General features: G+C 33.7%; 1 protein-coding gene, 1 long non-coding RNA gene and 1 other non-coding gene across 3 annotated transcripts; 1 reads left to right on the top strand and 2 right to left on the bottom strand.

The window, feature by feature from the left end:
* Positions 1 to 351: 351 nt before the first annotated feature.
* LOC117690782 (uncharacterized) lies at positions 352 to 1,306 on the bottom strand. The gene is made up of 2 exons (XR_004602678.2): positions 1,171 to 1,306; positions 352 to 918 (listed from the first exon to the last, which is right to left on the bottom strand). It is a non-coding gene; the product is annotated as an uncharacterized lncRNA (long non-coding RNA).
* Positions 1,307 to 4,294: 2,988 nt separating this feature from the next.
* On the bottom strand, positions 4,295 to 12,026 carry LOC117691350 (uncharacterized). The gene is made up of 11 exons (XM_034477295.2): positions 11,868 to 12,026; positions 9,297 to 9,347; positions 9,027 to 9,119; positions 8,565 to 8,690; positions 7,985 to 8,181; positions 7,691 to 7,751; positions 7,352 to 7,463; positions 6,674 to 6,854; positions 6,332 to 6,523; positions 5,976 to 6,080; positions 4,295 to 5,775 (listed from the first exon to the last, which is right to left on the bottom strand). Exons 1-11 carry the CDS (start codon positions 11,902 to 11,904, stop codon positions 5,497 to 5,499), a joined length of 1,434 nt encoding a protein of 477 aa, XP_034333186.2. The 5' UTR covers positions 11,905 to 12,026; the 3' UTR covers positions 4,295 to 5,496.
* Positions 12,027 to 12,086: 60 nt separating this feature from the next.
* Trnav-uac (transfer RNA valine (anticodon UAC)) lies at positions 12,087 to 12,159 on the top strand. The gene has a single exon. It is a non-coding gene; the product is annotated as a tRNA-Val (tRNA).
* The last annotated feature ends 140 nt before the right edge of the window (positions 12,160 to 12,299 follow it).

Here is a 12,299-nt window from a genome sequence, read left to right as displayed (position 1 = left end):
AACAAAATATTGTACAGAAAAAAATACAATCATTTTTTGGATAGCTATATGCATTGAGGTATATTGATTGGTATTTCTTAAAACATTGAAAGGATCATGCAGTATATCATTTTATGATTAGGTTCAATAAAGAGACAGACAGGAAAAGTTTGGAAGAATATATTAGGAAAATAAAATATTGAATAACTGATTATGAAAACTGATGAGCACTCAAAATCGGCCATATTCTGTTAATGCCTGCACAACTAGACAGCAACATACTGAAATATGAAATTCTTTATGAAAATGGCAAGTTAATATCTGTATAACATTTTGCTATAATACTTTAAAATACCTCAAGCAAATGGGAAGTTCATGTTGAAAAGTATGGCAAAAAGAAAAAAAAACCATAAAAAATATGCTTGAATACAGATATAAAATATATCTCTTATACTTCAAAAAAAAATATATTCAAATTCTTTTCATTCACCCCATAAACTGGGTTTTAAATAGAAACTTCTCTTCCATGCACCAATAGAAATTCTCCTATTAGAATACTATTGTTATGTTTCTGTGAGTTGAAAGACTTCTGGTTTGTAACTGGCCTGACTCTGGGTTTGTCCCCGTTCTTTCTCCTGTCTGGCCTCTTCCTCCTCTTGTCTTTCTTTGTCATACTTGCTTTCATCATGAATCATCGTTCTCCTCAGGGGGTCCCTATAGGGGTGCATGTGGAACACAAAGGTTTCCCAGTTAACATTTTCAAGTCCTATTTGTTTGATTTCTGACATCCTTTTCTCGATGTATAAAACTGGATCATCTGGTCTTTCCAACATTAAACAGCTCAGTAAGCTTTCAAACATCTGAGGTATTTTGTGGGTAGCAAGGTATTGTTTTGCTTGCTCCCTTGTTCCAGCCATTTTCATTCAAAATAGTAATTACCTGAAGAATAATTATTAACTTTGATTCATTGAATTTCCTATTACCTATTTACCTTTTAAAAACTAGATCAGTTTAGAAACAAAGGATCAAATTCTTATCCATAGTCGAACAAAGAAATTGACTGAGAAAATTCGGTCTAAGAATAGAGAAACTTTTAAAGAATTTGCACCAAAAGTGGTATGTATATATATTTTTATTATTCTATCGTGTTATTTTAAGCAAATTGAAGAAACAACATGTGATTGTACTTACCCTGAATTTAACCTTTATGAGCAAAAACGGGAAATGGTCATTGTTCTTCCTCTTGACGCCACGGTTACTATGGAAGTGGGAACTCGAACCCGACATTAAATGGATGACGCAAAAGTAAAACACAGGGGCATGGTAAATATTTATTAAGGCGGAAGAAAAGAAATGGATAATGATAAGAACTTAATAAACAAATAAAGATATTTATATAGCATTATGCATGTACTTCAAACATTTTGCATCTGTTATGTATAGGTTTTTTTTTTAATAATTACAGATTTGAAGTCGCAGTTTCTTTCTGAATAAAAAAAAACCCCAATAGACTGAGTTGCGGGGATTCGTTTTGATAAATCATATTAGTTTAATTTCGTGTGACAGTCATGATAGCTCTTACTATTTAAATTTTCGCACGCAAGACAACAGTCTACAGTGTATGTCATGTTGAAACGCAAAAAAAAACCCCCAAAAACAAAACAAGTTCAATAAAAAGTGAAAAATAAATAATTTGATGATCGATTGCGACCCTGTAGAATTTTAGAGGTGGAATCCACCTGATTTTATGTTGATTTTGGCTGGAATCGCAAATTCCTTAACGTTCTTAATTAACTTGGAGACGGAATCTCTAAAAGTTATACACATCATGTGAGAAGTGGCGGTTTCCAAGCATCATTTGGCAAGTTCAAATTTTACTCGTGCAATTATTTTCCAGGCAGAGCTAATATAGAATTTTTAGCCCCATATTTCTGCCAATTTTCGCTTGGTTTCTGCTTGGTTTACGCCTGGAACTAATTTTTTTTTTGTACATCGTCATACATGTAGAGAGATAATAACCTGACGCCCTGAATTTTTCTCTCTACTGTATACCCCAGGGCTACATTCTACATGTATCTTCCAGGCGGAAAATATACTATTATCTAATAAAAAAAAATCCAACAACTTATAGTGCAAAAATGCAAGTCTGTTCGCGTGAAATGAAATATGTTATCGGCCGAAAACAATTTCAGGCACGTAGCATCGGGGGGGGGGGGGGGGGGGGGGATTTTGGAAAGAAATTTTTCCCCTTTTTTTATTTTTATTTTTTTTTTTTGCTTGTCAAGATTTTTTGGATGAGTCTGCCCCCCCCCCCCCCCCCCACACACACACACTTTCAAAAACGATGCTACGTGCCTGAATTTATAGCATTCTAATATACAGTATATCAGTTCACATATTAGCGCCACATTATTCAATAATATTATAATTTCCTCTATATTATAAATCGTTAAACTTTTTTCATGTTTTGTACTTTTAATCAATGACTGATGTTTTTTTTTTTTTTTGATCGACACACTCTTTTTTTTAAAATAATAAACAACATATTAAAAAAGAGATCCGGGATATGAATTTGGTTGCATAGTCACGTCATTAAATCTAAATTAGATTATAGAGGATTTAATATTACATAACCGTGGTATAATGCAACCGTCATACGATGAGGGGCGTGTGTTAAAGGCGTCATTATATAAAAAAGTTAACACAGAAACAAGCTTTTTTTCTATTCTATAGGTTCAAATTTTAATTTTATGAAAGAATAAGTAAAGTATATACGTATTTAACAACCCTGTATCACATTACCAAAACGGGGTCTGTTTCCCCCATGGAAGGCATACCGAAAGGGGGTCTGTTTCTCTTTGGATGGCGGAGGGACTTCTGATTTTCATTTCAATTTGTTTAAAGTACATGTGTACTTTAATTAAAGCTCCGCTATGCGGGCACCCTATAGTGATCTGTCTGTCCGTCCGAGATTGCTTGTTCGGAGCATATCTTCTTTCCCCTTGGTCCAATCTGGCTCATACTTCACCCACAATATGCCTTCGGGTAAATGGTGTGCAGTGTTCTTGAACCATGTTTTTAGGGATGATATCTTCTCTCCCATTGGTCTAATCTGGCTCATACTTCACCCACAATGTGCCTTTGGGTAAATGGTGTGCAGTGTTCTTGAACCATGTTTTTAGGGACGATATCTTCTCTCCCATTGGTCAAATCTGGCTCATACTTCACTCACAGTGTCTATTGTCAAAGGGTGTGCAGTGACCTTGAATCTCTCCCATTGGTCAAATCTGGCTCATACTTCACCCACAATGTGCCTTTGGGTAAATGGTGTGCAGTGTTCTTGAACCATGTTTTTAGGGACGATATCTTCTCTCCCATTGGTCAAATCTGGCTCATAATTCACTCACAGTGTCTATTGTCAAAGGGTGTGCAGTGACCTTGAATCTCTCCCCTTGGTCTAATCTGGCTCATGCCTCACTTACAGAGTGTTTATTGTCAAAGGGTGTGCAGTGACCTTTAATGGAGTTTGTAGGTCCAGGTTATATTAGACAACGCAAAAATTCTTTGTTCGGAGCATACCGTATAGTATACTAGTATATACTTAGCCCTATTTGGCTCATACTTCGCATAAAAAAAGCTTTTGAGTAAAGGGTGTGTAATGATTTTTAACCAACTTTTCAGGGCAAATGTGAAGGTCATAGCAGAATTATATGATAAAATCCTTGTCGTGAGCATACTAGTATTTTCTCTCTCTTCTCCCAGTCTGGCTCAAACTTTACCCACATGGTGCCTTCGATTAAAGGATATGAAGTGACCTTGAATGATGTTTGTAAGTCAAGTGTCAAGGTCATATCAGACTATGCAAAATCTTCTTTTAAGAGCACAAATGCTCTCAATTTAGCCCTATTTGTCTTATACTTTACTTAAACAGAGCTGTTTAGTTAATGGCATGCAGTGACCTTGAACCAAGTCAATGTGAATGTCATAGCGGATCTTTTTATAATTAGTTTTAGACTGTAGATTATTTCCCATTTGCTTAATCTTGCTCAAATCAAACAAAAATTCCTGTATGTAAGGGGTAATGAGATTGAATTAAAAGTTCTATGCTTGAAAGTCATAGGTCATGGTCAAAGCAAACGGCTCTAAAAATCTTTTCATTCCATCTTCCATTATTTAAGGTGGGCCCTTTGAGATGGTCACCATCTCAATGTTGTCTAGTTACTATAAAATTGTACAATTGTCCCTGTCCCCCTCTCTAGATCTGTGCATGTTCCTGGTGTCCATGTATTTATATTTGGATTAAATAAATGAAATAGTATTTTTAAATTATTTTATTACCATTGATAACAAGTGAAGACCAGCTTCTCAAGAACAGAAGGAAAATCATTTTGAAAATAAAAATTAAATGTGTCAAAATATCACAGAAACTAAATTTGAAAAATTCATAACACATATTATATATAAAAGTACATGTAATTATGTAAATGTATTGGAAGAATAATAGGGTTCACACACCCAGCATATCACAATCTTTGGAGAAAATTTTTTTTATCCATCATCCTTTCTACATTGTACATAGATACTGTATACAGGGAAATTTTCACGCCTGTTTAATTTTCGCCCCTTTCGCCCTCCATGTGATTGGGCAAATTTATGAATTGGCAAATATAAATGTCTTATATATAATTCTCTTTATACAAAAATTTGTTTTTGGAAATTCAAGATGGGGTGAAAGTTTTTGCAAGTGAATACGGGCAAAAATAACGAGGGGGGGGGGGGGGGGGCAAATATAACCCTGTTTACAGTATTTATATAAAATGATAGTGATTGCTTGCAACAAACACATCATTTGATTGTCCTATCATCATTATAAAACTACTACTAATTATGAATTTAAGACCTAAATTTCCCCATCAAATGTGCATCAATAGAGATTCGTTGTAAGCAACTCATGATAAATTTTACAATAATTTACATTCTGTAATTGTTTTGTTTAAAACATTGTACATGTACAGAAGAAGAGGTGCAAGTCACAAACATATTAAAAGCAACTCACTGACAATATTCATAATGTCCAACTGAATAATCTGTATGCAAAAATCACCTAGTAAAAATTTCAAAAAGATATAAAGTTATAGAAAAAATAAACATTTTTCAAAGTTAAATAAAGAAATATTTTTAACTTGTATTTAAAAAGTACTGAGTATATATACATGTACATACATTCACATGAGGTTGCAATCAACAAACCATAAGCCTGGAAAAAACCGATATTTTAATAAATATATTATTTAATACAATAAGAAAGAAGTCTATTAATAAAATATTGATACTGGATGGTCCTTAAAAATATATGAAAGAGCCTTGGTTAAATTTTCTATCCTATTGTTACATAAATGTGGCATTAAGTCAGAAGTATCTTGCCATAAACCTAATTAGCTTGCTAGAGTTATCATCAACCTTGCCAGGAATCTCTAGCATACTAATCTAGAGTAGTTCCCCCTTTGAAAATCAAGTTCACCACAAAAATGCCGTTTTGATTTTCTTCATGGCGTCCTCTACCACTGACACCGCAGCTCTTGCCTCCAAACAGGCATGCTGCATCTTAGCTCTGTTGGTCTCAATGATGTCAGTAATTCTCTTGATCTCCTCTTCACTGCGAGGCTGGCCTTGTTCTACCGTGGCAACCTCCTCCCAGCATTCCTTGCACATGGTTTCTATGGCTTCATCTTGCTGTTGAAGCTTTTTGTCCATTAGTGGGCAATCTTTCTGTATAGATTTACATACACTGGCATACTGAAATAAAAAATTACACTACAAACTGGTAAACTCATTATTTTTCTTGGTTTAATTCTAGCACAAAAAATCAACACATCTCAAGCTTTGATTGGTATGAACACAGTTGCATACTTCTGTATGTATATTTAGAAAAGTTAATTGAAGGATTCTAATTAATTTCAATGCAAAGCAAAACACTACACCAGTAATGTATCTACCTCAGTATGAAATATGTTTAACAATATTCTGATCTTTTTGGCTGGTTTAAAGTCCTCATCTTTAGAACTAACTTTCAGCTTGCAGAAATCTTCATCTTTTTTAACCTGTGGATTAATTTTTATCCAATTGTTAAAATGCAACAAAAAATATTAGAACAATAGTATATCTTTCTATACATATGCACATATATATCAATACATCAGTCAACTAGAAATGCAAAATTAAACAAGTTTGTTAATAATGGCATACCAGAATTTTGATTGATTCTCACTTTTAGTGCCCCCATAACATTGGCATATACCAGTAACTACTCAATTTAAGAACATGTACTAACCTAAAAATGTAGGTCTTTTACCTTAAGTTTGGCCCCCTCTCCTATGTTTTTCTTTAATGCTGCTACACAGTCCTCCAGACTGTTTTCCTCCTTCTCCACAATCTGAGCTAACTGACAACCTTCCTTGAACTTGGTGAGTGACTTGTTGTAAAACTCTCGCAGTGTTGTAATCTTCTTAACTGAGGTATTGGCTGATATGAACTCTGTATCAAACTGAAATAAATACTCCACAATTCAAATATCTTCAAATTCTTGTTAAGAAAGGAAAAAGTTCTTAGACATTAGATTAAAATCATGTACTACTAAACTCGATCTTGAATACAAGTACCATGTAGTGCATGCAAGACATCATAAAAATCTTACTGATTTTATGCCAGTCTTATCAAGCCCCTCAATTTCCTTCTTCCTCTTCTCTTTGTGCTTCTTGGAGTCTCCCTTATTGCGGTACTTCTTCATTGAGTATTTGTTTTCTAAGACATGCCTCACAAGATTCTGCATGGCCTCCCTCACCGAGCCATCTCCATCCCTTGCTGACACCATCACACTACAAAAGAGGGAACCAGTCAACCTGAACCAATGCAGAATACATTCATTGATACTCTAGAGATCTTCTTCTGATGTAGATCCCTTAGTTTTAGGCAAGTACTTAATTAATTCTGAGATTACCATGTTTTGTATTAAATTGCAAGAATATAATATCGCGATCGAACGCCAAACTTATATTATAATTTCTCATAGATCACATTCAGCTGGCAGAAAAAACAAACTTAAGGCAATATTTTAAAATCTGCAATGAGTACTTCTGGCAATTTAGTGCATACAACAAAACCTCCTATTTAATTTAGGAATCTATGGTATCCCTGAAGCAAAGATTTATATGCTTTAGTAAGTGCACAAAATTTAATGGCTGCATTTGTTTTTAAAAAATTCAATTTGTAAGATAAATCTGAGAAAAGATTTTTTGTTTACCATATTTGATCTATATGGGGAGTGGACAACTTAGAAGATGAATTTACACTGTCTATATGACAGAGCTTATACCTAGCATGAAAGCTGTGATCCTCTGCTTGTTTCTCCAGCAGCTTGATACACTCTGGCTTTTCCTCCTCTGTCAGTGGGCCTCCTAGTGACCACACACGTTTCTCTTCACCTTCTGTAAACCAAACTGACTGATTCACTGACATTCATACAAAGCAGATTCTAAACAGAGATTTAGAAAATATATTTCCCCATCTTGATATCAAAATTTGTTAATCACTTAATAGCTTGAGTTTTCAATTTAATCTTTGAAGATATTTTCTATTAGATGTGTTGTTACAAAAGATAAATGTTCTTGTGTTCCCACTACTGGGTATACAGTTATCATTCTGTATAATTAACCTGTTTCCTGGCTCTCCTGTGCATATTTCTTTAATCTCTCTGCTTGCACTTTTTGTTCAATCTACAAATAAAAAATTGAACATTATGAACACTGGTTTTAAAATCGTTCCTTAAACAAAGTGGGATCAAAGTGTCAACAGATCATGGAGATTTACGTGAGGTAAATTCCTATTGAATAAAATCAATTCCGATTATTAATTTTAGAAAATCTCAAATGTTATGCACTTATAAGATATAATTAATAAATAATGATAATACATAATAGATCACCAAATAATTGGAAAGTTCACCTACCACATCAAATTTGTTTCCCATCAGGAGAACTGGAAATGTCTCCTTATCGACGGGATGTTCCTCCATGGTCATCGTTTTCACCTGGCCCCCATGGGAGGCCTCCTTCACCGGACAGGTAACAAAGGTGTTGTTGAGAATGGTCTGTTTCCAAACGGGCGCCATTTCTATGCTGTTCATTTCAGTAAGATCTACTACAACTGTAACATGAAGGCAGTTACTAAATCTGCTTCTACAATTTCAAATCTTAAATTCAAGAGTCTCGAGATTTTATTGTCATTTTAATATAATTTCACAATACAGTAAAACATGGTTATCGCAAACACGCTTATAATGAATTGACACTTACAGCAAAGTGATAAAATTTCATTCCCCGTGACTTTATTACATGTTGTTAACTTGACGGATATAATGAATTAGGCTTATAACGAAGTAAAATTGCCTGTCCCTAGGACTTCGTTATAAGCATGTTTTAATGTATGTATTTTCAAACTGTCCTCAGGACTCAACTCACCTCAGTATAACACCCATATCTGTTGAAAAACAATCAAAAAGTTATAGCTTAAACATGCAATTACCATACCTATTGCTGCATCTAGGTCCCTGAAGTAAGTTTTATGGAGGTCCATATCCTCCCTCCCTGGGATATCCCAGATTGTAAGGGAGGCAACTGTGTGTCCAGGAACATTTATCTTCTTCACTGCACTCTCTACAAAATCAATGTAACATTAACAATTGTCATTGACAAATTAATCTGATAATCACCAAATACATGTACCTGTACATCGATATACACATGAATATGCTGGGATATATATTCCTGGCACTTCTTATGAACATTGCATGTATATAATGACAGGTGCATTATCTAATTACTGGTACACAAACTTTTCTTATTTGATGTACAGGAAACAAATTTAATGCATGCACAAGACATAAGTACATGTAGTTGTACATCTATTACAATTTTTGATTAGGGAAAAATATGAATACATTGTGTTGTGAGGCAATTAGTTCACATGCAGTAGGAAAAAATCATATTTACCTATGACTGCTTTTTTGGTTGGAATGTACATGGGACTAAATTGATTTTTTAGATATCTTAACATTATACATGTCTTTCCTACTTCCGTGTCACCTGTAAGAAATTAAAAAATACAAATATTAATAATACAGGTAAAAGCTAACTTTGAAACTTCATTGATTCAAACACTGAGATCTGTTATCAAATATACAAATAGAGACCATGTTACGTATAAATATATATTTATAATTAAGGCAATTATAAAATTATAAAAAATTCAAAACAACATACCAACTATTGCTATTTTAAGATTTGGGACACCTGAACCAATGATGTTGCTTCCTGGAAGTATAAAAAATATATAATTATAAACATGAAATATAAGTAACTATATGTAATTCAGTTATACATGCCAGTATATTATTATACCAGCTACATGAAGGTGGTGTAATTTAAAGAATATAGATATGTAAATAAAGCCTGAATATCAAGATCACAATAGTGAACAGTGTATAAATGTGTCATTGGGTTGATATATACTGGTCATGAGCTCAGTGGCAGCTAGCTAGTTGCATGAGCTTTGAAACTGTAAATTCCTTATTTTACGCGAGTACTCAATTCTGCGATCCCGCTGGTTTGTATCAAATTGCGAGAATATAAAATCGCAAACGTGGAACTTTTTCTCTATTTCTTATGGTTCTTAACTCTTAGAAAATAATGGCGAGATTTTAAGATTTTTGCTTCTTGCGATTTTACACGGGTATTAATTCCTCGTGTTTTAATAGGAATCTACAGTATTCATGGTCTGAAGAAATTTATCAGGGTCCTGAGTTCAATATCTATTCTATCGGTAATACATTTACTGGCACCAGAGACATAAATAATAGAGATTGGCAATTAACTCCGCCATTAGAATTTATCAGGGTCCTGAGTTCAATATCTATTCTATCGGTAATACATTTACTGGCACCAGAGACATAAATAATAGAGATTGGCAATTAACTCCGCCATTAGCATGTTTTGTTGTTGAAAAATGGTACAGGACCAACCTTACTTTGAGAACTACATTTTAGTAAACTGAGATAATGATCTTAAACCAAAAGTATATTGTTTTATTAAATAAAAAGTGTGCATATGTTTTAAACATTTTTGAAACATAAAATAGAAAAATAAGATTAATATATAGAAAATATATTGGCCGGCTATAAAACATCGGCAAAATCTCGGATGACAGCTAGCCAACTGCCTCCTAAAACTCCTCTTTTAATATTGTTTATACAATGTATTACATAAACTCATGAAAATATAATATTTTGAATGTCTTGGTAGTAGTTTTTAGCTGTTTATATTTCGATATAATTGTTAATTAGAAAGATATACTGATTTAACGAGGCCGAGTACAGAACGAGTACGCACGCTTTCGCGCAGCGTTTCATTTGTATTGTGACGTCATCTTTTTGCTTTGTTGACGCCATGGCGTGATAGTTTTAACTAAAGATAATCAGCAAAATTTGTTGAAAATAGCTCGTTTGATGCGTAAAATTGATATTATATTGTGGAATAAACATAAATGTCTCGAAGTATAAGCTATATTTGGGCTCGGGTTGAAAACGTGAAGAGGGTTAAGCAAGCCTAGCCCTCTGTCAGGTTTTCTTAACCCGCCTAAATATAGCTTAATTCATATATTTCAAAACAGTAACCATGTAATTAATATTAATGACCTTTAATGTGTGATGTTATATGTTTATTTATTACTAAAATATGTCTGAATGTTTTAATAATACTATAAAGATCACCATTTTCGTCTTTGTCAAATAAAAAATAGCCATTATCTGACAAACTGGGAAATTGGGCATACAAAAAACAACTTTGATAAGACCCCTGGAACAAACCAGGAGGTAAACGGTTTTTTTATTTGATCATTTGATGCCTTTTAGCAATAATTTAAATATGTAGAACAGAAAAAGAAATCCCTAGGGCAGAAGTTTAAGAAAATTGTAAAAATGTGCAAAATTGATACATTTCAAACAAAATCCCATAGGGTCCTATGTTAAAAATTTACAAACTTTGAGATGACCCCTTAAACAAACGATGTGGTAAATATCTTATTTTTTTATTCTAAAATAATAATTATATCACTAGAAATTCATGTAAAAAAATTCAGTCAAAAATCTAGGGCAGAAAAAATTAGACCCGGCCTCGTTAAACTGGGAACACTTTACAATAGGGACTGCAGGATTTCGCGAGATTTCGATCAGTTGCCAATCTCTGTTATTTATGTCTCTGCTGGCACTAATTCCCCCTTTCCATACTACATGTACGTACTCTTGTGTAGGCCTGGATAGCTCAGTTGTAGAGCATTTGACTATGTTTACAGATGCCCTGGGTACGTTAGTTTCTAAGCCCAGACTCATTATACATTTTCATTGCATATTTTCCAATTCCTTCTTTTAAACATGTACATTTACTTACTGATATTACACTTTTTAACACTATGCTGAGGTATGTTCCGATATTAATAGATTACTTATAACCATCACATAATTAAAATTTAAGAGAAAATGCATTCATATATTGATTAAACAATCATATACATGTAGAATGTACTATAGCATGATGATGAAATATCACATCATACACAGTAGGCCTATTAATATTTTCAAACAACTTAATTTAACTCGGAACGGGGGCTACAGATCTGCAACTATTGTGCAACCTGATGTGCAGTAATCATTACATAAAACAACTTTAATAAGATATATCTAAATGTATAATATTATCCGTAATTTTGTATCGTAAAAATTTTGAATTATGATAAGATTGCGAATGGTATGGCGGTAATAAACAAATTATCTAACATACTGTATCCACCGTGATCGCTGCTGCACCCGGCACCCATTTTATATTGTTTGTATTTTTAAGAATCCTCAGGAAGACAACTGTCTAACTTCATGATGTTTGTTATTGCACTACCGAAGTGGCGAGGACGCCATGTTGTTTACTGTTCACAAGGTTGTGTTCTACGTCATCAAAATCGACTTACAGTTGTATGTACGTTTTATGCTGCCCATTTCTCCAAGTGGTTCTGTGGTGTAGTGGTTATCACGTCTGCTTTACACGCAGAAGGTCGCGAGTTCGAACCTCGCCAGAACCTCCATATATTTTTCTTATTTTTTAAATTACATGACGGGAATGAATTATGAAAAGAATTGAATATACCTCTCTCATTAAAAAAAAAACAACTACAACATAACAAAAAACAAAACATGACCATAAATTTCTGGAGATACCACA

This window comes from Magallana gigas, chromosome 9 (assembly GCF_963853765.1).
Source record: "Magallana gigas chromosome 9, xbMagGiga1.1, whole genome shotgun sequence".
NCBI classification, from domain to species: domain Eukaryota; kingdom Metazoa; phylum Mollusca; class Bivalvia; order Ostreida; family Ostreidae; genus Magallana; species Magallana gigas.
This window is presented reverse-complemented; position numbering and strand designations above follow the sequence as displayed.

Coding starts and splice junctions, on each gene's coding strand:
- LOC117691350 (XM_034477295.2), bottom strand. CDS start 11,904: ATGGGTGCCGGGTGCAGCAGCGATCACGGTGGATACA. Junction 9,120..9,296: donor TCTTAAAATAGCAATAGTTG/GTATGTTGTTTT, acceptor AATTTCTTACAG/GTGACACGGAAGTAGGAAAG. Junction 7,464..7,690: donor ACAGGAGAGCCAGGAAACAG/GTTAATTATACA, acceptor TTTGGTTTACAG/AAGGTGAAGAGAAACGTGTG.